The sequence below is a fragment of the Chrysochloris asiatica genome, unplaced genomic scaffold (genome assembly GCF_000296735.1).
Source record: "Chrysochloris asiatica unplaced genomic scaffold, ChrAsi1.0 scaffold00014, whole genome shotgun sequence".
In the NCBI taxonomy this organism is placed as follows: domain Eukaryota; kingdom Metazoa; phylum Chordata; class Mammalia; order Afrosoricida; family Chrysochloridae; genus Chrysochloris; species Chrysochloris asiatica.
The window spans coordinates 18500298-18526387 of NW_006408532.1; the positions used below are offsets into that span (position 1 = coordinate 18500298).

The 26090-nt window shown below is 39.2% G+C and overlaps 1 protein-coding gene across 1 annotated transcript in view; it reads left to right on the plus strand.

Annotated features, from left to right (window-relative positions):
• The window catches only part of TMC1 (transmembrane channel-like 1), a 186453-nt gene extending 160579 nt beyond the window's left edge, over positions 1 to 25874 (plus strand). Inside the window, exons 16-20 of the mRNA XM_006835003.1 lie at positions 2385 to 2624; positions 11131 to 11256; positions 21017 to 21095; positions 21195 to 21246; positions 25852 to 25874. Of these exons, the coding sequence (XP_006835066.1) occupies positions 2385 to 2624; positions 11131 to 11256; positions 21017 to 21095; positions 21195 to 21246; positions 25852 to 25874 (520 nt within the window). The remainder of the gene's footprint in view (positions 1 to 2384; positions 2625 to 11130; positions 11257 to 21016; positions 21096 to 21194; positions 21247 to 25851) is intronic.
• The last annotated feature ends 216 nt before the right edge of the window (positions 25875 to 26090 follow it).

Genomic DNA, 26090 nt, shown 5'->3' on the forward strand with positions numbered 1-26090 from the left:
GTTGTGGTTTGAATTCCAATGCTGATCCTACAGTGCTACATCAGGAGTCCACAGCTACAGTTATTGTTGTTGTTAAGTGCCGTTGAATTGATTCTGACCCATAGCCACCCTGTATTGGGTTTCCAAGGAGAAGCTGGTGAGCTTGAACCACTGACCTCACACTTCACATGACTTCGTAGTCTGATGCATTAGCCCACAGTGCCATACTAGAACTCCAGCTACAGTATCTGGTACCAGTTGGTTGTGGTTGTTGTTGTTAAGTGCCATCAAATCGCTTCTGACTCATAGTGACCTTTTAAAGGGTTTCCAAGAAGCAGTTGGTAGGTTTGAACTGCCAATCTTGTGGTTAGCAGTTCAGTGATTTTTCTACAGTACCACACCAGGACTCCAGGTACCAAATGGTAGTGCTTTGTAATTCTGATCCCTGAAATTGGGCTATCACTTGTTTATCTTTTTGGAGTCCTCAGTTCTCTACTACTCTCCCATAAGAAAAATAAACTGTCTTGCTCCAAAATCTACTTTCCTAGTCTTTGAAAACTAGTTTGACTTTCTGTAATGTCTCTCGTAAATTCAATATAGGAAAGATATCATTATGATCTGTTGTCTAGAGTCCTGTCAACAAATCAATCCCAATTGTGGCGTGAGTCCACTTTTCAATGGAACAAGTTACATTTGGGTTGGCACAAGTTCAGCTACAGCAGAAAATAATTTCTTCATCTAATTCAGCCATCCCCTTCCTAAACAATTACTCTACATGTCCACCAAGTATGAAACCCTAAACATAATTATAAATTTATTATAGTTGGGGTAGTTTAAAAGATAGCACTCTGTTTATACTGCTTAGACTTCTCTTTGGTCTTGGATGCATATTGCTATTTAAATGGTTTTATGGTCCTAAAAGTCTTTCTCATCAAAGAAAACTGAATTTGTTTTGTTGAAATAATGAACTAAGCTAACTAATTCCTGGCTAAAAGTGCTATTAATTTCAAATCAGTTTTTAAAAAATCAGATGCATAAAGTGGAGGATTCCTGTTGTTGTTACGTGCTCTCTAGTCCATTCCCGTTCATAGCGATTCTTTGTACAACAGAATGAAACACTGCCGGATCCTGTGTCATTCACAGAGTCAGTCAGTGTTATGATTGAGACCGATTTTGCTTCCATAGTGTTATTGCATCTCGTTGGGGGTCTTCCTCTTTTTCACTGACCCTCTACTTTACCAAGCATGATATCTTTCTCTAGGGACTGGGTCCTCCTGATAACATGGCAGAAGTATGAGAGACAAAGTCTTGCCATCTTTGATTCTAAGTAGCACTCTGGCTATATTTCTTCCAAGATAGATTTATTTGTTTTTCTGGCAGTCCATGCTACTTTCAATATTCTTCATCAGCAGCATAATTCAAATATATCTGTTCTTCTGGGGTCTTCCTTATTCATTATCCAACTTTCACATGCATATGAGGTGATTGAAAATATCATGGCTTGGGTCAGGTATACCTTAGCCCTCAAAATGACATGTTTACACTTAAAGCAAGGTCTTTTGCAGAGGATTTGCCCAAGAAGGTTCCTAAGAGAGTCTAAATTAGGAAAATAAACAGATAAAGAGAAAATGAAATGGATATATAGAATTTTCATCTCAAAATACATAGAACTAGCTATAAATTATCAACAAAACATAATCTCATGTTGGACACAAATATATCATTCCTGGCAGCTCTAAAACACCATACCAGCTACAAGTAAAAAATAGCATCAGAAAAAAATATAAATTTTTTTATTAAGCATAAATTAATTGTTGTTGTTGTTGTTGTTGTTAAGTGCCTCCATTGAGTCAATTCCAACTCATAGTAACCCTGTACAGGGTTTCCAAGGAGCAACTGGTGGATTTGAACTGCTGACCTTGTAGTTCCCAGTGCAGTGCTGAAGTAATTAACCCAAATGTACAGTTGACTTGAATAGAATGAACAATTTTAATGGTCAGTTACTTTTAAAATTTAACTTTTTAAATGTAGTAATTAATGATATGAGTATTTGGGGAAAATGAGCTTATTTTGGAGTTAAAAGAGAAAACTAAAACAAATGCTAGAAATGTAATATTTAATAATTTTGTAGTTTAAATTTATTGATGATAGCAGATATATTTAGTGAGCAACCAAAGTTTCATGAAAGAGTTATATATCCAACACCTACAATAATGGGATAATGGTAAAATGCATATAGAAGACAGAAATAGAATTGTCAAGTTATTTATTAACAGGATTTGGTGGGTAATAATAGCAATGCATTTCCTGCCTTCAGAAAATACACATGATGGAAAATGAACAGGCGTGTGACTATGCTATGAGTAAAGACTTAAAACTGAGCAGCATTCTGTTTTTCTTTCTAGGATGGGCTCCTTCTATGCTCCCTGCCTCCCCGGAATCAACATTCTTCGGCTCCACACATCCATGTACTTCCAGTGCTGGGCTGTGATGTGTTGCAATGTTCCCGAGGCCAGGGTCTTCAAAGCTTCCAGATCAAATAATTTCTACCTGAGCATGCTATTGCTCATCCTCTTCCTGTCCACCATGCCTGTCCTCTACATGATCGTATCCCTGCCGCCATCTTTTGATTGTGGCCCATTCAGGTTTCTCATCTTTGACATTCCATTGGGCATGTTTTTCTTTCAGGGGTGGAGGTGGGAAAGGTCATTTATTGACTGGGCCTTTCATTCCCCCAAACAATGGCATTTTCATTCTATAGAAACGAGATCATTTGGGTATTCAAGTTCAGTGTGTGACGTGAAGACTGAGTTCTTGGGCAAGTTCTACTGACTTCTTCATTTGGGAAAAATAAAAGTGAAATCATTTGATTTTTCTACTCCCTGCCTAGGTAAAATATCGATGATGAATCAGAGCTGTTTCCATATTAAGAAATAACTTTGAGCAAGGCTGAAAGTCTTCCTGATACTAGACTATTGCATCTACATGCAACAAGTTATTGTAACTTCTCACATAGCTCACCAAGTTGAAAATAATAATAAAGCAGATGGTCCCACAAGTTACCTAGCAAATAGAATGATTATTAGGTTATAGTGAATATAAAGAGGACCATACAATTTGTACGTCAAAATGCTACATGAGAAAAAGGAAAATAAGGAAGTTCCTCATATGTACTCTACTAAGAAATCAACAATGTACCATTCAAATGTTTTGCTGTTGTTGTTCAGTGATGTCAACTCAGTTCTGACTCATAGCAACACCATATAGCGTTTCCGAGGAGTGGCTGGTAAGTTTGAACTGCTGACTTTGGGGTTCAAATTGACCTTGTGATCAAGGGCTTATCCTACAGCACCACAATGAAGAATTAAGAAGGCTCTTCGACCCATGCTGATGATGTACAAGTCTAGTCCTCTATGACTGACTTCTTTTGATGGCAAATACCAAGAAAACAAAGTCACTGGCATCTGCAGGGTTGGAATTTCATTCCTTAAAGGACCTTAGAAATGAATTTACCATACTGTCCCAACAATCTGCATGCCGAGTCATTAATTAGCATGCATTTGAGTCACTTCTCCTTTACAGTGAAGGAAACGTGACTGCGAAAGCAATTACACGCATGTTGCAATAATGGCCACGTATAATTTCCCTTCATGCTGTGAGACCCACATTACTAAGTCAAAGAGTTCTTTGCCCTCGGACTAAGTATAAGTATAAAAGAGGCATTTTCACTCTAATAATAGCCTGAGTTATTATTTATTTAGAAAAGAAAGAAAAGTTAAGCCATCTGATAGGGAAAACCAGCTAGAGTTCTGTCATTCCCAGGAATGTGAGCTGTTGTTAAGTGCCATCAGGCTGAATCCAAATCACAACGACCTTGTATAGGGTTTCCATTGAGCAGCTGATGGGTTTGAACCGCTGATCTTGTGGCTCACAGTCCAGTACGAACCCCTACAGCACCACACCAGGACTCCTGATGTTAACTAACCTCCCCTTTTCTTTCTTTTTAACACGCCAAGAGGCTGAACTAAATAATGTAGACAGTGACATCTGGAGGCTAAATATGAAATTGCAGTCCGGAAGAAAAGACAGGTTTTAATAATAAATTCTTAACAAATTTCAGGGCACGAAGTTCAAGAGCAAGCCATGCATATATTTCAGTTAATTGAAAATTACCAGCTCAACTTAATATCCAGAACATATTTTAAGAGTGTGTTTTTAACTTCTCAGTAAAGCACAGCAAACGACCTTAGCCATCTAGAAGAGTAACTATACAACGAAAAAATGAAGTCGAATGGTAGCTAAACATGTATCCCTATTCAAAACGCCATTGAGTGAGGCACATACAATTTTAGGGTTTGAACCTTAACCCTGGTGCCTCTATGCTACAGACAAGTAACCCTGGTGTATTGTTGTTGTTGTTAAGTGTATCCGTTCTGACCCATAGCGACCCTGTATAAGGTTCCCAAGGAGCAGCTTGTGAGCTTGAACCACTGAGCTTGCAGTTCAAACGGGCTTTGCAGTCGAGCGTATCAACCCACCGTGCCACGCGGGGTCAAAAAGATAGTTTGTGTCTAAGGCATAGTATCCCCCGTTGAACAAGTGCTTCCTAAATGATAAACATAAGCAAAAACACGGAATGTATTTACTATTTTGACATCAGAGAACTTTAGATATTTTCTGTGGAGTAAGGAGCACTGGTAGCATAGTGGTTACGAATCGGGCCGTGAACCTCAAGGTCAGTAGATCGAAACTACCAGCTGTTCCGCGGGAGAAAGATGAAGCTTTCTGCTCCCGTAAAGATTTACAGCCTCGGAAACCCTGTACAGGGTCGCTATGAGTTGAAGCCAATTCCACAGCACAAAGCTACCAACCACCACCCCTCCGAAGATGTGTCTCCATGGTATTTAGGCAATCTATTTTAAAACAAAAGAATATTTATTTTGTTTACTTGGGGGGTGGTTACAGAGAATGAATTTTCCAGGAAGTTATTCCAATAGACTCTGAAGTAGGTTAACATTAACCATCTCAACAATTTGAATCTCTTTGGGGTTCACATGAAAAATGTTCTTCTGCTTGCTCCATCCACCCCACTTACTGATACTTGATTTTTTTCTCACACCTGTATGGTGATAATTCTGAACAATTTGTAGTTCTCTAACTTCTTACTCACATCCATGAATATATTATGATGATTTTCAAAGAACTGTATTTTCACTTCGCTGAAAAGGTAACATGTGTTTATCCTAGTGATGTGGAAATTATGCAGACATTTTAACATGAAAACAAACACTGACAACTCCAGAGACCTCAAATAACAACTCTTGACATCTTGATGTTTTTCATATTCTCGTTTTCATTTTATGTAGATTTTTAAGAACAGAGATCATATAATTACAATAAGTATAATTTATATGTTTTTGTTGTTATCAAGTGCTATCAAGTCAGTCCCAACACATAGCGACCCTGGATAAGGTTTCTGAGGAACAGCTGATGTGTTTGATATGTTTATAGAGTTTTTAAAATTTACGTTGTATTGTGATACCTGCTATTATAGGATTCATTTGTAATTATATGCCATGTGCTTCTCTTCCTTAATAGTCTAATGACTTCTAGAGATTGGATGCAAAATATTTCCATCTTTATGAAGATGAACACAGTGAGATGCTATTCAATATTCTGAATCAATGAATGATAATGCTTAGTGTATACCACAACCACTGTCGGCTTATCATACTGTGGTGGCTTGTGTGTTGCTGTGATGTTGGAAGCCACACCACCAGTATTTTAAATACTAGCAGGGTCAACCATGGTGGGCACAGAGATTCCTGACTAAGACAGACTAGGAAGAAGGGAAGGAAGACCACTTCTGAATGATTGTTGTTGTTGTAAAGTGCCATCAAGTCAATTCTGACCCATAGCAACCCTGTAAGTGTTTCCGAGGAGAAGCTGGTGAGCTTGAACTGCCAACCTTGTAGTTCAAATGGCTTTGCAGTCTGACACATTAACCCACAGCATCACACCAGGATGATTGTTGTTGTTGTTGTTGTTAAGTGTCGTCGAGTCTGTTCTGACTCATAGTGACCCTGTATAGGGTTTCCGAGGAGCAGTTGGTGAGCTTGAACTGCCAACCTTGCAGTTCAAACGGCTTTGCAGTCTGACGCATTAACCCACAGCATCACACCAGGATGATTAGCCACTGAAATTTTTATGAAAAACAGTGGAACATTGTCTGATGCAATGCCCGAAGATGAGTCCCTCAGATTGGAAGGTACTCACAGTACTACTGGCGAAGCGCTGTCTCCTCAAAGTAGAATAGACCTTAGTGATGTGGCTAGAGCATGCTTTTGAGATCTTTATTTGCTTATGGGCACAACTCAGAATGAGAATTGTTGTTGTTAAGTGTCATTGAGATGGCTCTGACCCATTGCAAACTACCAACCTTGTGGCTCATACTGATCTTGAAGTCCTGTACTTATCCTACAGTGACACATAGCTGTAAATACCCATGGATAATTGGAATATGGAGTGTATGAAGTAGGAATCTAGGAAAATTGGAAGTCATTAAAAATATAATGGAACGAATAAAGATTGATGTCATAGGAATTAATAAACTGAAATGGATCGGGACTGGCCATTTTGAATTGGATAATCATGTGGTTATTTCATGAACTGCCATTGAAGAGGAATGGTGTCACATTCATCATCAGAAGAGCATGTCAAAATCTCTCTTGAAGAACAATGCTGTCTATGATAGTTTAATATCCATATGCCTACAAGGAGTCCTGGTGTGGTGCTGTGGGCTAATGCATCAGACTGCAAAGTCATTTGAACTGCAAAGTCGGTGGTTCAAGCTCACCAGCTGTTCCTTGGAAACCCTATACAGGGTCGCCATGGGTCGGAATCAACTCGATGGCACTTAACAACAACATAAGGAAGATTAGTTAATACTACTTTTATTCAAATGTATAGAGCAACCATTCAAGCCAATGATGATGAAATTAAATAATTCTACCAACTTCTTTGGAGTCCTGCTGTAGCACTGTAGGATAAGCACTGGATTGCTAACTGCAGGGTAAGCAGTTCAAGCTCACCAGCCGCCCCTTCAAAACCCTATACAGGGTTGCTCTGAGTCGGAACTGACTCAACAGCACTTCGCAACAACAACAACTACTTCTTCAGTCTGAAATTGATCAAAGTGATCAAGATGCATTGACAATTACTGATGATTAAAATGTAAAAATTGGAAACAGAATTCAGCAGTTGTGAAATAGGATCTTGGAGATAGAAATTGTGCTGGAGATCACTTGATAAAATGTTTCACTAAACTGATGCATCTCTGGAGGCACTCAATCATCTATGCCAAGAAATTTGGAAGATAGTTATATGGCCAACTGATGGAAGTGATCAATTTTTATGCCCATTCCAAAGAAAGGTGGCCCAACGGATTGCAGAAATCATCATGATCGATGCAATATGCAAGTAAAATTTTGCTGAATATATCTCAGAAATTATTGCAACAGTAAATCAACAGGAAGCTGCCAGAAATTCAAGCCAGATTCAGAAGAGGCAGTGAAACTAGGGCTATCATTGCTGATGTCAGGTGGATCTTGGCTGAAAATACCAGAGAATACCAGAAAGAATTTTAGTTGTGCTTTTTTGTCTATGAAAAGATGTTCAACTGTGTGAATCATAGCAAACTATAGATAACAATGCAAAGAATGAGTATTCCAGAAAACCTTATTGTACTCATGAGGAACGTGTACACAGACCATGAGATAGTTGTTAAAACAGAACAAGAGGTGCTGATTGGTTTAAAATCAGGAAAGGTGTGTACCAGGTACGTGTCCTTTCACCATACTTATTTAATCTGTGTGCTGAGCAAATAATCTGAGAATCTGGATCATATGAAGAATATGGCATCACGATTGGAAGAAGAGTCATTAACAATCTGAGATAAGCAGATGACATAACTTGTTTGCAGGAAGCAAAGAGGACTTGAAATACTGATGAAAATTAAAGACTAGCCTTCAGTATTGATTGCACTGCAATGTAAATAAAGAAAGTAAAATCCACACAGCTGTGCTAATAAATAACATCATGATAAGCAGAGAAAAGATTGAAGTTGTCAAAGACTTTGTTTTTCTTGGATCCACAATCAGTACCCATGGAAGTAGCAGCCAAAAAAATCAAATGGAATATTTCATTGAGCAAATCTGCAGCAAAAGACATCTTAAAAGCATTAAAGAGCAAAGATGACACTTTGAGGATTTTGGTGCACCTAATACAAGCCCTGGTGTAGTGCTGTGGGTTATGCATCAGACTGCAAAGCCATTTGAACTGCAAGGTCGGCATGGTTGCTATGGGTCAGGATCGACTCGACAGCACTCAATAACAACAAGACAAGCCATAGTACTTTCAATCATCTCATATGCATGTGATACTTGGACAATGACTAAGAAGACCAGAGATGAATAATGCATTTGAATTATAGTGTTGGAGAAGAATCTTGATAGCACCATGGACTGCTAAAAGAACTAGCAAGTCTGTTTTGGAAGAAGTCAAAGTCAGAACGCTCCTTAGAATCAAGGATGTTGAGACTTCATCTTAGTACTTCAGACATATTTCAGGAGGAACCAGTCCCTGGAAAAAGATGTTATGCTTGGTAAAGCTGAGAATCCATGAAAAAGAGGAAGACCCCCAACGAGATGGATTGACACAGAAGAAAGCAGCAACGGACTCACAACATAGCAGCAATTGTGAGACTTACCAAGACCAGGCAGTGTTTCATTCTGTTGTGCATAGAGTCACTATGAGTTGGAACAGACCCAATGGCATCTAACAACAATTACAACATTGTGCACCAAGCACTGGAGGAGATTTCAAAAATTAACTGGACATGGATTTTCTATCTGTAGAGTTTAGATAAGCCTGTTCACAAACTATTCTAATCTCTGGTGGGTTGAGCTATACCTCCTGGAGAGTTATAGGTTAAATATAGTAGTAGTTCACTCTTCTTCAGACAGACTTGAAAAGAATTCTGGAATATTGTGATGCATACTTGACTTAATCAAGAAGAAGGAATTCTCAGGGTTTTGTAGATCCTTGTGTGTTATTTGTGTATAATTTAGAAACTTGGACTCCTTTCTTTGGTAAGAGGCATGACCTGGAAAAAACACCTGAGAAACCCCAGAGGTGTTAGCACCTTTGCATTGGGACACACTGAATGCTAAAAGACCTTTGTGGGTAGGGATTATCTTTTAAATTCTAGTTCCTCTGTTTTCACCTCATAGACCTGAGAGGCTGGAGAAGGGAGTATGCATTCTATCATCTCTGCTCTTCTTTGCCTATGTATGGCAGGTGAGAAACATGGTTAATTAGAATGGAATTATGAAGAAGAAACCCCATTGTCTGTAAATTTCATTCCCCCTCATGTGTCCTATATACAATTCAGTTAATTCCTACTCATGACAGCCACAATTGAGTCAAAGTAGAAGTTCTCCATGGGATTTTAGTATCTGTGACTCTTCAAAAATAGATCACCAAGTCTTTCTTGTGAGGTACTTCTGGGTGGGTTAGAAGTGCCAGTCTTTTTATTAGTAGCCAAGTGCTTAACCATTTGTATCACCCAAATACTCCTCATGTATCATTTGTTGTTACGTGCCTTCAACTCATAACAACTCTTTATAGCGTCTCTGAAGATTTAAATCTTTACAGGAGAAGAAAATCTCTTCTTTCTCCTGAGGAGCTACTGGTGGGCTCAAATTTCTGACCTTGTTCACAGTCCAGTGCTTATCCTACAGAGCTATATCATAAATCTTGATATTTAATGTGAATCTATAATTAGTGAAGCAAAATTTATTCCTTCCTTTGTGGTCCAGTGACTTCTGACAAGATACTTGGCTCTGTTTAGGCTTGTCCAAAGATCTTATTAGTTACAACAGGAGAAAAATAATCTGATCTGCAATTGTAAGTCATGGTCATATCATAAGGAAGACATTTTAAGATTTAAAACAAACAAAATATTATGCAAGGGAGCATAAAAAGTTCATGGCAAAATTCTGTTGTCTTTTAATGCTATTTTTCCATAAACCTTTTGAAGTCCACTTATATTAAGTTATACACCACTTTTAATTCTGGTGATGTGCACAACTTTGCAAAAAATAACCCAGTCACTTTTCTGAAAATTATTTTTTTTCATAGTAGAATCAATCTGTATATACAGAAAAATACATTGGCCCAAGAAATATTGCTTTATAATTCTGGACATTATATGCTAAATTAAGGCCTCCTGTTTGCATTTCACCAGTTAATAGGGGCTAGTTCTCAACTTAATGGTTGTGAGTCAATCCGGTAAGGAACTTTGCTTTTCAGACTTGCTTTCTGTATCTTCACACTTTCTGTTCTTAGCAGCAGAGCTAAGCTAGTAATCATGTCTAGGGTTGAAAGGAAGAAAGACTTATTATTCATGTGGTTACCTATCAACAACTCTGATGAAAAAGTCTGGTGGAAAGTTGAAAGGAAGATATTAGATTATTTGCAGATTTTATTCCATTAAATTATTTCTTATGCTCATTTCTAAGGTTAAAGATCAAGTATACTCTTTACTCAGAGCAAGAACATTTCCCCACAAGAACAGTTGAGGGAAGACTTATGCACTCTTTACAAAAATATATTTCAATCAAAATTTTAGAAATACATTTTTAAAAAGAAGGCAACACAGTTCTAATAGTATGGTTAACTTCATAACTGCATTGGCTACATATCTTATATGTTATCCATGGACTGAGAATCTGAGGTCAAAACATTAAGAGCTATACTAGCTAAATGTCAGGTTCCTGACCTGAATACGAATTGAGTCACTGTTTGAGAAAGAGTTATAGTTTTCTTCCTAGGTGGGTGTTATACTTTTATTTAGTTGCTGACACATTGGTCCAAACTCAATTTGACCCCTTACACAACGAAACAAAGAACTTTATTATCCTTATGATTCGTTGAGGATCAAAACACTGAGAGTGATAGGATTTTTATTGACTGGTTTTTAAATTAGATTTCCAGGTCTTTCTTTCTTATTGTGCTATGGCTATGCTTACCCCATATGTTTGAAATGAACTTCTCTTCCTATTTTTGTTTTTGTCCATGCCCCCTCCCCAGTGGCAAAAATAGGATGTTTGAAGTCATTGGAGAGACACTGGAACATGATTTCCCCAGCTGGATGGCCAAGATCTTGAGACAACTTTCCAATCCTGGACTAGTCATTGCAATCATATTGGTGATGATGTACGTGTCTTCCCTCCTCCTAAAAAGAGCCTTTGCAATGTTCTTCCTGGTTTCTTTTATGTTTCAATTTTTTCAACTCCCTTACTTTCCCCAAGAGTTGTTCTATAACTGAACCAAATTCAGTGCTGATGGTGGTGAGGGGCTGAAATTCATGAACCGTATTCTGATCCTATTGGATGTAATTCACAGCCATCTGCATCTGTCCTTGCCTCCCCAGGATTATAAGATTTGTTCCCGAGTAACCAAAATAATTATCAGTAAACAGCCAAAGCAAGGGAAACATAAATACTAAAGCAGATGGCTGTGAATACACAGAAATGATGAGCTTCTAAGTTAATCTTTTCCCTTGAGGGCCCTATAGACGATAGTTTAGGGCTAAATGCTTAAGGTTCTTAAAAATCATGCTCTCCTGATTCCTACCTTGTTCCAAGAGGGTCATCAATAACTGAATTCATGGTAAAAGGATCATAGAACTGGAAGGGCCTCCGAAAAGTCACTTAGTCAATCCCTTCAAAGTCAGAGGTCTATCAAAAGGGAACTTGGAAGGAAAGTTTTGTTGTCATGTAATCTTTACTAACTTCTGACTCTCAGGCATAATGGTGATGGTGGTATATGCTGTGGAGTCACGACTCATAGCGACCCTGTACAGGGTTTCAGAGGCTATACATCTTTACGGGAGCAGAAAGACTTATCTTTCTCCCATGGAACAGCTGGGAGTGTCGAACTGCTGACCTTGAGGTTAGCAGCCCAACTCATAACCACTGTACTACCAGAGCGCCCTCTTAGCCATAATGATATAGACATATTCTAGATAGAAGTATATGATTGCAATAGAAGTATACGTTTGCCTTAAAAATGCCCTAACCTTTCCTTTAAACCCTAAACCAAACCAAAACCAAACCCACTTCCAGGAGTCAATTCTGACTCATGACCCCATGGAGTGGAGTAGAACTGCCCCCTAGGATTTTTAAGGTTATAAATATTTACGATGACAGGTTGCCTCATCTTTCTCCCATGGAGTGGCTGGTGTGTTTGAACTGCCAACTTTGCAGTTAGCAGCTCAATGCCTATCCCTTAGCGCTACCAAGACTCCTTTTAATTCCCCAATCTACTTCTAAATAGAAAGCCTGGAACAGCCACTACTATAAACCAAGAAGATAGTTATTAAACCTCCTCCAGGAAGATTTTCAGTTTGAGCACTAAGATGCTCTTGACCCAAGCCATGATATTTTCAATCACTTCATATGCATGTAACAATGAATAAAGACGAATATAGTAGAATTGATGCATTTGAGGTACAGTGTTGGAGGAGAATATCAAAAGTAACATTGACTGTCAAAAGAACAAACCAATCTGTATTGGAAAGAGTACAGCCAGAATGCTCCTTAGAAGCCAGAAAGGCCAGACATCATTTTTCATACTTTGGACATATTATCAGGAGATAATCCTGGAGGAAGACATCATATTTGGTAAAGTGGAGGTCAGCAAAAAAGAGGAAGACCCCCAATGCAATGTATTGGCACAGTGGCAGCAGCAGTAGGCTCAAGCATAACAAAATAGTGAGGCTGGCACTGGGTCAGACAGTGTTTCGTTCTGTTGTGCATAAGGTCACTATGAGTTGGAACTCATTGGGCGGCAACTAACAGCAACAAGAGGAAGATTTTAGAACTGACAACTGATAAAAAGGAGTGAATTTGTTTAAATACATGTAACACTGGGCCATGTCAGGGAGAAAACTCTCACTGTTTTGAAGCCATGTGCTGGGGGGCTGTAAGCTAAGTTTCATTATCATCATTATCTTCATCATTGTTGTCATGAATCATATGAGGTATCTGGGACAGATGTCAAGTTCCTCAATTTTGTAAATTAAGACACCAGCTTGTAGGAGTGAAGGTATTTTCCCTAGATGAGAAACGGAGTGAAATGGTATAGTTGAACATAGAGCAGATCCTTTAATGGCAAATCAAACTCTATCTCTTTTACACCAAGTTGCCTTCTAGGAATGAGAACTAATAGCCCACAGGAATAATTAAGCAATAAAGCATATTACCATTATACATTACAGAATCTTGCTCCTGAGTTGGCATTAAGAATACAAAGTAAATCTCTGGTGCAGATACACTAGAAAATGACCTGTTGGATGCAGCATGTTTGAACAGATGGCCCTTGAAATGATTTCCTGGGTCCCCATTTTCATGATACAGTGGTTTTTGAGAACATGTTAGTAAGTACCTTTGTGGCCTTTAAGTGCTAAGGTCTGTTAGTGGTATAATTGTCTCTGGGTAGTGCAAACAGGTTAATGCACTTGGCTAGCTGGGGGAAAGGTTGAAAAGGTTGGTGGTTTGAGTCCGCTCAGAGGCATCTTGAAAGAAAGCACTAGAGATCTACTTGGAAAAATGCAAGCATTGAAAATTCTATGGAGCACAATTCTGACTCTGATACACAGGGGTCACCATGAATTGGAATGAATTTGACAACAACTTAGCTTTTATTTTAGTAGTATAATTAAGGTCTGTTGTTGTTGTTGTTAAGTGCCATCAAGTCGGTTCTGACCCATAATGACCCTGTACAGGGTTTCCGGGGGTGTAAATCTTTATGGGAGTAGAAAGCCTCATCTTTCTCCTGCGGAGCAGCTGGTAGTTTCGAACCGCTGACTTTAAGGTTCACAGCTCGATTCGTAACCACTACGCTACCAGAGCTCCTTTAATTAAGGTCTTGTTCTTTGAAAAACAAAACAAAACCCCCACAAAAGTTCAGTGCCATATGTCATTACTATAGTCTTAATTTTCTGAGAAAGAGATTTCTTTTCCATTAAAGGAATAACATTGTTTGAGTCTGAACCAACTCCATGGCACTTAACAACAACAAATGCCACTTAGGAGTTCTGATATGTAGCTTCAGGTACACATTGGACTACTAACCAAAAAGTGGTGGCTCAAACACACCAGCCACTCCTCAGAAACCATATAAAGGGTCACTATGAATCAGAATCGATTCAACAGCACTTAACAACAATAACTAACCTGATGGTTATGGTGTGTTCAGAAGACTGAAAGCCAATTGCTAGGGATGATGTAGATCCAGGTTTGGTACACTTTTTCTTAAAGGGCAAGATGGTAGACATTTTAAATTTGTGGGTCAAGGGCCAACATTTAAGATACAATGCAAGTACTCATACAACCACAACTTACATTAAAATGTAAAAACAATACTTAGTTTGTGGCCAGGTTTAGTCTGAGGTTATAGTTTCTGACCCTTGATATGAAGTGGCTTTAAAAGTTTATGGAAATATGGAATGAAAAGGTAATGGTATTTTCCCCAAACTTTTGGAAGCCCTCTTGTAGAGACTAGAGGAAAGTTACACAGTTGCTACCAATTCAGTTCATACTCATCATATCATGTATATCAAAGTAGAACTGTGCTTCACAGAGTTGTCAATGATTGATTTTCTCAAAGTAGATTACTAGAACTTTCTTCCAAAACACCTCTGGGTGGACTGAAACTTGCAATCTTAGTGAGGTTAGCAGCCTAGCACATTAACTATTTATACTACCCAGATGCACTACGGAGAAAGGGCTGGAGATTTACTTCTGAAAACTCAGCCCATGACAACCCTGTTCATCCAGTCTCTAAGGGATCATGAGTATGAAGTAAAATTGAACAAGGTTCTGTTACATTGTGCCTGTTGTTGTTGTTGTTGTTAAGTGCTGTCGAGTCAGTTCCAATCCATAGTGACCCTGTATAGGGTTTCCAAGGAGCAGCTGGTGAACTTGAACCACCAACCTTGCAGTTCAAACGGCTTTGCAGTCTGGAGCATTAACCCACAGCGCCACACCAGGACTCCTGGGCATTGTGCCTGGGGTGACCCTAAATTGGGAGTAGGCCCCACAGCAGCTAACAATAAAGAGGAAAGTTGTCAGCTTGAAAGGGTCAAATACATCACCTCCAAAGCTGATTTTAGTTCATAGATTCTCTGATTTAAAACACAAATTTCAGTTTATCTCTGATTTGTTTTTTTTGTTTTTGTTTTTTTTTATTTCTAAGGTCTCATATTTTTTTAAATAAGTTTTTATTGTGAATTATGTGATAGTTTACATGGGAGAACATTAGCTTTACATTCATCCTATCTTATTTCATTTCATTGCAATGATTACAATCCCCTGCATGCATCATCAAACAACCAAAGGGTATATTCCTTAAGTCTGGCCCCAGCTGTCAACACACAGACCCTCTCCCTCCCTGAGTCTAGAGTCCCCAGCTGCTCCATCTCTCCATGTCATCGTCTCTGCCTCCATCTCTAGTGTCACTCCTTCTCTGGATAGGGTCCTGCACTCCACTCTTCTCCTTTGATGGTCCCAGGGATCTCCGCTACTGGACTGCAAAATCAACCACTCCCCTCCTTTTGTTCCAAATGTCTACCTTTACATTTCCAATACTCACTGTCAGACCTGATAGAAATTATTCACTATTGAACCACAAGAGTCTTATCCCCATCTCCTTTCATCAGCCATGTCCAGACAGGTTAGAAACCACTCAGTGGAGATTCTACCTTTCCCTGCACCCTCTGGAACTAGGATCTTTCTTGAAAGCTTATAAGCCAGTCATTTCTTGCCTTTGTAGCTCCTCCATTTTGGGTAGCCAATGTCTAAGTTGCACATCCCTGCCGACCCTGTATACTGAGGGGATGGGAATGATCCATGCTATAAAGATTTGCTCCCTCCTTTGAGCTATTACATCCACAAGCATAGGTCAAGTTCATCAAATTGTAGTGGTTCGCTCTTTTTATTCTCTTCTTTCTTCTTCTAGTTGGCTTCTGGTCATCCAGCCATTGAAGCCAGGTCAAGTGGGTTGTTGTTGTTATGTGCCATGGAGTTGGTTCCAACTCATAACAACCCTGTACAGGGTTTCCAAGGCTGTAAATCTTATAGGAGCAGAAAGCCTCATCTTTCTCCTGCAGAACAGCTGGTAGTTTCGAACTGCTGACCATGAGATTAGCATCCCGATTCGTAATCACTACACATCAAGTGGATACTATCTGCAAATATGGGTGTTCTTGCGCATCTTCCCTCTCTTCATATCAGTTGGATGCTTCACTGCCTGCTCGAGTCCTCTGTGGCCATGCCCCTGTCTCTGGGCCCAGGGGTCCCCGGTGTTGCCATACTGCTAGCCAACCAGGTCTCAACCTGGATTCACAGGAGTCTATTGAACGTGGATGGACTTAGCTCACAACTTCATTGCTGATTTTTCTCCACTTCCCCTTATCAGCGACCAACGTGGTCAGCAGCAAGACCACATGCCTGCTCGTGTATTCTCCTTGAGTCTTAATCTTGGAAGGGGGTTTGCCCTGAGGGGACCCAACCACTTGCCTTGATGTCTCCTGGGTGAACAACTTGCTTGTTCTTGTAGTAGTCAGTCAGACTGTCATTACTGTTTTTTATTTTTCCTGCTGGTCTTTGTTTCAAGAAATATTTTCTGTTCTTCTAGCTGCTCAAGGCTGGTCTACTTGTCCTTTCAAGTGGAAATTTCCCACCTCAGAAAATTCTGGATGGGGTTTAGGATTCCACATATGGTCTTATGCAATGCAAAGGTTCCACAGGAAGCCTTCTTCACTGGGCAAGTTCTAGCCCCATTTTAGATATTCCAATCAGTTATAGGCTAAAGACGGACTTGCAAGCTTTCTATGGTGATGTTTCTGGCTATTCCTTTCTCTCCCCCTTAAGTGTCTATTTTACAATAGTAGGCAAAGGAAACTAAGATTCAAAAGACAGCCAAGCATCTTAACATTTTTTCCCCTTTTACCCATTCAAACCATGCCTCAATCCCTGTATCCCAGAGTCCTGCTGTTCCAAGATTGTGCATACATCATTATTGACCTCTGTTCCACTTAGCCCATGCAAACCTGCCTAACTGTTCTCCCATCCACCTTGTTCTTCCATTCTCCTTCCCCTTCTTGTGTATTGTTGCCCCCCACCCCCAGCACCCAAACTATCCTGTGTCTATTCCCTACCCTGTGCTTCATTTCACCTTCCACTCCCTCCCTTCACCCTACCCCATACACCCAGGTAACCAGCAAAGAAAAAAAATTTTTTTTCCCTTTTAATGTGGGTACTTTTTATTAATCTTTTACAATGATGATCATATGCAGTATTTTTTCTTTTGGTGACTGACTAATTTCACTCAGCATAATGTTCTCAAGGTTCATGCATGTTATGCGGTGGCCTGCAGTTTCCTTGTTATTCTTCAAGGTAGCATAATATTTCATAGTGTGTATATACCAGTTTGTTTATCCAATTGATGGGCACTTAGGCTGTCTCTATCTTTTTGCTATTGTAAATAGTGCTGCTATGAACATTGGTGTGCATACATCTACTAGTGCTATGGCTTGTATTTCTTGTGGGTAAATACCAAATAGAGGAGTTGCTGGGTTATAAGGTATTTCTATCTCCAACCTTCCGAGAAAGTGCCATATTGTTTTCAAGAGTGGGTGGGCCATTTTGCAATCTCACCAGCAATGCAGGAGCATCCCAGTTTCTCCACATCCTCACCAGCATTTATTGTCCTCTACTTTTTTGATTTTTGCTGTTATTGTTGGTGTGAGATGATATCTCATTGTTTTGATTTGCATCTCTCTGATGGCTAGTGATCATGAACATTTCTTCATATCATTGTTGGCTGCCTGGATCTCCTCCTTGGTGAAGTGTCTGTTCATGTCCTGTGCCCATTTTTAAATTGGGTTATTTGTCTTTTTCTTGTAGAGGTGCTGTATTTTCCTATAGATTTTAGAAATTAGTCCCTTGTCTGATGTGTCATTGCAAAAGATTTTTTCCTATTCTGTGGGCTCCCTTTTTACTCTTTTTGTGAAGTCTTTTGATGCTCCTAAGGTCTCATTTGAAGGAGCTCTGGTGGTGTAATAGGTGACATGTTGGGCTGCTAACCACAAAGTCAACAGTTTGAATCCACTAGTTGCTTCTCAGGAAAAAGATGTGGCTCTCTGCTCCCGTAAAGATTTACAGGCTTAGAGTTTCTGTACTGAGTCCCTATGAGTCAGAACCAATTCTATGACATACCACCACCACCAGGTCTCATTTTAGGATTCTTGGTGGTGCAGTGCACTCAGCTGAAAATCCAAAAGGTCAGTGGTTTGAACCCACAACAGTGCCATGAAAGAAGGATAAGGCAGTCGGCTTCCGTAAAGCTTTACAGCCTTGGAAACCCTATGGAGCAATTCCTCTCATCCTATAGGGTTGCTGTGAGTTGGGATTGACTCATTGGCAATGAGGCTTGTTACTTTTTAAAGGTCTCAACTATTTTATGGGGCCTGTAAGTTACTATGGCTTATTATTCCTTTGAATTAGAAAATGTTGCAAGCAAACATTTGAATGTCCCCACTAGATCATGTTAAATCAGCTTGACTGGTTTCGGGTAACTAAATAGATAGAAGAGTTTGTGCTAGTTCTCTGTCTGTAGGAAGCCACATTCCTTTGGAACTACAAAGTGATTTGTAAGGGACATTTAATTTAAGGTGCAGTTCAAGGTAGAGGGAAAAATTGATGAATAGAGAATTCTGAAGGTAGAAGTGAGATCTTTAAATTCATCCTCCAAATTTACTCAATTTGCAAAGAAAACCTTAGAACACACACTGACACACACATTTATTGAGCCCTACTTCATGCCAATATTATGCCAGATGCTTTCATGTGTGAAATTTTATTCAAACTTCCATTACTCATATAAGAGATAAACAAGCCCAGCTAGACTGTATCAATAATTGTGTTGCTCACACCAGATGGCTCATAAAGAATGTAATCTGGCATGTTGGTGAGCGGAGGAAATGTGTTCAATATCCATTTATCAGTAACAAGGGGTAATGTCACTTACCTTTTTTCACTGCCGTGTTTGTTCATTTTGCTCTAAGTAAGGAGGGCTATGTTTATTTTAGAGAAGTGTTTGGCTGAAGTAACTTTGATTTGCTCTTTCTACAAACATAAATATCACTTGAAACACAAGAACAAGAACATTTTCTTATGAAATATTGTCTTTCTGATTGAGAGAGAAACCCAAACAATGCCAATGTCATTGAGTCAATTCTGACTCATGAAGATCCCATGGGTGTCAAAGTAGAAATGTGCTCCATGGGGTTTTCAGTGGCTGGTTTTTCCAAAGTAAATCAGCAAGCCTTTGTTCCCAAGTGCCTTGAGGTGGACTCAAACCTTTTGGTCATCAGGTAAGGTAACCATTTGTACCACTCAGAGACCCCATACAATAATAAATAGTATGTAAAGAATCCATATTAATTATCTATGACCAGGAAGGGGCCTAGACTCCTGAGTTGTGCTGCAGGATAGACATTGGACTGCTAATCAAAAGGCCTGTGGTTCAAACCAGCCAGCTGCTCCTCATACAGGGTCACTATGAGTCAGAACCGACTGATTGATATTTAACAACAACAATGAAGGAGCCCAGACAGTGCAGTGACTTCATAGGATAAACACTGGACCCTGAAGCACAAGTCTGGCCATTCAAGCCCATCAGCTACTACGCTGGAGAAAGATGAGGCTTTCTGCTCCTGTTTAGATTTTAAAAGCCTAGGAAACCTTCAGGGTCACTATGATTCAGCGCCGACTTGAGGGCACTTAGCAACAACCATGAATGAGCCCTGCTTGCTCAGCAGGCTAAACGATGGACTGCTAAGCATAAGATCGGTGGTTCAAGCTCACCACTCGCTCTGTGGGAGACAGGTAAGGCTGTGTACTGCCATACAGATTTGCAGTCTTGGAAACCATAGAATGCAGCTGCCTCTGTCCTGTAGAGCCGTTAGAAGTCGGAATTGACTAGATGGCCGTGAATTTGAGTTTGGTTATGTAGAATTATGTTCTTAGTTCTCCGAGTTTCAGTAGATTTCCCATTCTCTTGGATCCTATTGTCATCAACTTCAAATGTTATTTTAAATTATATTAATACTTGGATTAGCATAGTGGCAGCAACAATGGGCTCAAGCATGACACTTGTGAAGATGTTATAAGACCAGGTAGTGTTTTGTTCTGATGTGCATAGGGTCTCTATGAGTCTAACCGATCTGATGGCACCTAACATGGAGTCCTGGTGTGGCACTGTGGGCTAATGCATTGTCAGACTGCAAAAGTTGTTTGAACTGCAAGGTTGGTGGTTCAAGCTCACCAGCCGCTCCTTGAAAACCCTATACAGAGTTGCTATGGGTTGGAACTGACTCAACGGCACTTAACAACAACAACAACAATAAGGAGAATGGATAACCTAGTGGTTACAAGTTGGGCTGCTAATCTCAAGGTCAGCAGTTCAAAACTGCCAGCTGTTCCGTGGGAGAAGGATGAGGCTTTCTGCTCCCATGAAGATTTATTGTCTTGAAAACCCTATATAGGGTCTCTAGTAGTCAGAACCGACTCCATGGCACATAATCACTACCATCATCAACAAAATACATTTCCAAGAAGAAAACAAAATTAGGGAATGCAGTGTAGTGGACAGATCACCTGGATGAGAATTGATACCTTTGAGTCCAGCTTCTTAGCTCCATCCTTAGGTACTGAATGATGCTGAAAGTACGTTTCCACCTCTCTGAACTTCACTTTCCACATCTACAAAATAAAAGAATTGGAGTAGAAAATATCTTAAAGTCCACTCCAGTGATCTAAGTAAGTTCTAATTTAAAGGGAATCTTGAGGATTTAAGTTTTAAAGGGAATACTGAGCTCCATACATTCTGTTTTTTGTTTTTATTTTAGTTTGGCCATCTATTACCTCAACGCTACTGCCAAGGGTCAGAAAGCAGCGAATCTGGATCTAAAAAGGAAGATGAAATTGGTAGGATACAATTTGTTTTATAGAAATACTGTACTTGCTAAAGGCAAATAGAAGGAAAACCCAGGAAATCGAATCTTCCTCTCTTGTGTTTCACTGCAGCAAGCTGTGGAGAACAAAATGCGAAACAAGAAAATGGCAGCCGCACGTGCAGGTTGGAGATATTGTAGTGTTTGCAATATTTTTCTCTAAGTGGCATGTCCTTCTTTTCTATCTGTTCCTTGGAATGGGAGGTTTGATGCAGCATGACATTAATGGTCTGGACAGTTCTTCAGTTCTAATTGTGTACCTTTTAAGTAAGTTTTGGGCTGCTCCTGGAGAATGGTGAAGCTGTAGCTCCTATGAAGATTTGCAGTCTCAGGAACCCTGTCTAGCGTCACTATGAATCAAATTAACTCCATGATAGTGGGTTGGATTGGGTTTGGGGTCAGAGATCACATCTAGGGGGCTTGAGTGTTTTCCAGTGGAAGAAAAGAAAATGAGAAGGAAAACTTCAGCTCGGATAAACTTAGCAGAAGTAATTTAATAAAACAAAGACTTACTTTGAAAATTGAATAAAATGAAGAAAATATCCATGTAGTCATATATCAATAGCAGATACCGATATAGATGTTCTCCAGCCTGTTTTACCCATTTTTTGCATAGAGGGATGCACTGCGATGATCCCAAGAAAGTTCTCTGAGTTCATTGCCGCTGGTTGTCAGAAGGCATGTGCTAATCCTTTAAATTCTCTCCTTTTAAATCTCTCTAATTTGTAAAATATTAGAATAAGGCTTGCTCTTCAAGTTCAACATAAAAAAGTGATGCCTAGGAATTTCAGTCAAATGCTTTTTTCCCTGTCCAGTGTTGTTTTGTGGGTTTTTTTTTTTTTTCAACTTTCCCCTCATTCCTAATTATAAAACTCTTTGTATTATTACTAATGCAGTAAAATCTATGTAAGGCCAAAACCTGTCAAAGAAGGAAAACTCAGATTTCCCACTAAATAGAGAGCAATGGTGGAATGATGACTAATCCCTGTCAAAGTCAGAAATGTTTGAGATCCAGAAAAGATCCCATTGGTTCACTGTATTTTTTTTCTGCAAGTAACAGAAAACACAAGACATATTGGCATAAGTTAAACAACAACAAAACGAAAAAGAATTTTATTTGTCTGGCAACACAGTGGTTACGAATCGGGCTGTGAAACGCAAGGTCAGCAGTTAGAAACTACCAGCTGTTCCTCGGGAGAAAGATGAGGCTTTCTGCTCCTGTAAAGATTTACAGCCTCGGAAACCCTGTTCAGGGTCGGTATGAGTCGGAACTGACTCCACGGCACATAACCACCACCACCACCACATAACTGACGAGGAGAATGGTACATAGCCACACTATTGTCCAGATTTGGAATGTGACCAGGGCTGAGGCTCATTTCTCTCTCTTGGCACTTTCATGATGGCTCACCTGATGGCAGTAGGAAATAATATAGCAACTACCAGTGCCATTGAATTATACTCTGTGTATTAGACAATGACCTGGGTGGCACTGTAAGATAAGCATGATACAGCTAACTATAAAGTTGGCAGTTCAAACCCACCAGCTGCTCCTTGGAAACCCTATAAGGGTCACTATGATCAGAACTGACTCAATGGCACTTAAAAACAACAACAACAAAATATATTTAAATAGATGTGGTGTTTTATCCATTTCATCAACTTGGGAGAAATTTTTTCCAGAGTTTTGTGACCCTTTCCTATCTCAGCAGATACCTTTTATGCCTGATGTATCATAACTGTCATTCTTTCTCTTTACTGTAATCACCATCACTCTATCCTGTTGTGAATCCTGTTTCCTATTTTCCCCAACTTCCTCTTTCATAGATTTGCTCACATGTTTTAGTGAAGGAAGAACATGAGACACAAATTCCTGAAACTTTGTTTGTCCAAAGCAGTTCTGCCTTTATCCTCCCCTTTAATAGTTTTGATAGATAAAAAACAATTTTATTAGATTGAAAATTTCTTTGCAGTTTTGAAGGTATTGTCCCATTGCTTTCTTTACTCCAGAATTGCTATTGTAATGTCTAAAGTTATCTCGACTTTCAATCCTTATTAAAAACCCTGGCAATGTAATGAATTATGAGCTGGGCTACTAACTGCAAGGCCATTAGTGCAAAGCTCCCAGTCACTGTGAGGGAGACAGATGAGACTTTCTGCTCCTGTAAAGATTTACAGCCTCAGAAAACCTATACAAGGTCTCTATGAGTAGGGAAAGACTCCACAACACACAATTGCCACAACAACCATTATGTGACTTCCATTTTTGTTTCTTTGTTCTACCTATCTGGAAAATTATAGGATCTACTTATCTCCAATGTTTTGAAATTCCATGATAATGTGTCTTGGAGTAAATTTATTTTTATTTTGAGTGCTCATCAGTACGTTTTTCCACTCTGGAAATCCTTTTCAGTCACAGGAAATTTTCTTAAATTATTTATAGCATTTCATTTTCTGTTTTTACTGGACTTCCTATTATTTGATTATTAGAATGGTTCTCTGAAAATTTTACGTTTTTTAAAAAAAAAAGCCTTATCTTTATCTTTTTTAATTATCCATGAAAATTTCCTTAGTATGAATTTTCAGTACTTTCTCTTACTTTTTTCACTTCTGTTATTGCTATTTTAATTTTGAAAATCTGTTTTGCTCTCTAATGATCTCTCTTTTTTTTTTTCAATCGCATTCTGTTTTATTTAATGGCTGCAATAACTTTGTCTTCATGAGACTATTGATGAATTGTTTTCAAGTTACTTTGCTTCGCTGTCATATTAGAGACTTTCTTCAGGTGCCTTGTGAGTCTTTGCTGTCCATTCATATTTAAGACTGGAACAGAAAGGCTTTATTCATGCAGGTAGAGCTTGTGGATAGGTGTTTATTGTAGAGCTTTGCCTGGGCTGTCTGATGAACCTGTATGCCTTTAGGCTTCCTAGGTTGGGCTGATGAGAGATTATTTGAGAAAAGTCACTTCCAAACTTACACCTCTTATTTTCATTATGGTACTTCTAGCCCACAAACACTCATAGTTGTTATCTCCAGAGAAAAGCCCTCCAATCTTCTATCAGGGCAGGGGAGAGGAGAACATACCATCTCTGCTATGTGAAAAGAAGTTCTAGGGTTTTAATTACCTTTGAATAGAACATCCAAATTGCTCTTCTGTTTTGGTTCCCTAATTCAAGAGGTACCTGTTGTTTCCAGTTCCTGATTCTTTTGGGAAATTTCCATGTGAATTATGATATTTTTAACTTTTTTTTCTTCTGCTGGCTTAGACTGCTAACTTGTCAGAACTGATAATTCACTTATTTTTGATCCATCTGCCTTTCATTCAGCTTCTAAAATTGCATCACTGATGTCTCTTCTCTTGTAAGATTCTCCCCATCCTTGTAAGTATAAACCTAAAAAATCCGTTTGCTGTCATGTTCTAGAAGGAGTAAAAATCCATTCCAATGTAATGCCTTGTTGTTGTTGTTCAGTGCCATTGAGTCAGTTCCTGTATAGGGTTTCTGAGGCTGTAAATCTTTGTGGGAGCAGAAAGCCTAATCTTTCTCCCTTGAACAACTGCTGACCAGTGCTTATTGTGCACAGTTATAATGCTTCCTAAAGGAGCTCTGGTAGCATAGTGGTTACGAATCGGGCTGCGAACCACAAGGTCAGCAGTTCGAAACTACTAGCTGCTCCGTGGGAGAAAGATGAGGTGTTATGCTCCCATAAAGATTAACAGCCTCGGAAACCCTGTGCAGGGTCGCTATGAGTCGGAACCGACTCCACAGCACATAATAACAACAACAACATATAATGCCATAGCCTAGGCAAAACTACATACCCCCTACACCAAGTATGGTGTTGCTGTTGGTAAGTGCCCTTGGATCAGTTCCGACTCATAGTGCCCTTGTATAGGGTTTCCGAGAAGTGGCTAAAGACTTTGGACTACTGACCTTGTGGATCAAACTGACCTTGAGATCGAGTGCTTATCTTATGTTGCCACACCAGGACTAGCAATGGTTTTATCAGCATATTAACACTGTTCACTCTGCAATGGTTATCTGAGCTACTCTGTGAAATGGAGTCTTGAATTAAGTTCACCTTAGCAAGCTTTGATTAATAGTGTCTACTCTTTGCAAAGATTAGGGTACAGAAGCATGCACATCACACATACTAGAAGAGTTTATGTGTATCATTGAGATTGTGGTTATAATTCAGCATTGTTAAATTAGTGGGACGCACAGTGAATAAAATGCTCTGACTGGTTCGAATTCTGGTTAAGCCATATTTCTTGTTTAAATATTGATAAAATGTTCATGTATGCTATTTATCTGATACAATACTATAATTTGTGCTTAATCATATTTACAATTTCTGTTGCATAGTTGACTCTTCAGGGATTTAGTACAGAACTTAACAAATAACAGTAATTCAGTGAATATCTATTGAATGTCAATTGGACAATTAAAAACTCTTTTATTATAAAAAATTTAAGGAATGTATATTAATGACATAAACACGAATGAATAACGGTTAAAATAAAATAGAGATTACATTCTGCCTCTTTAAATTTTCTAGGAGGATTTTATAAAACCATTGATATAGAAATATTTTGCATCTAAAAATACTAAACATTAAGCCAGAGTGCACAGCATCTGATAGTTAAGATCTTAGGCCCCTTTATTCAGAGCCATTCATGACACTAAAAGCTAAATTTAATTTTCTTCTCTCTTTTTTTCTTTTCGGAACAGCTGCAGCTGCTGGTGGTCAGTAAGATTTGCAGATATGTCTGGGACCCAGAAGTGCTCCTCTCTGCTTCACTGTACTGCTTATGGGTAATGAATCATGTGAAGACAAGAGAATACAAGCTATGGAGTTGCTCTTCCCCTGTCCTACCTCTAGTGGATTATCAAGTTCATGTTGGTCAATCACAGCATCATCAATCCTAGCTGGACAAGAAAGAACTTTGGAGTGTCCTGCTATTAAGGAT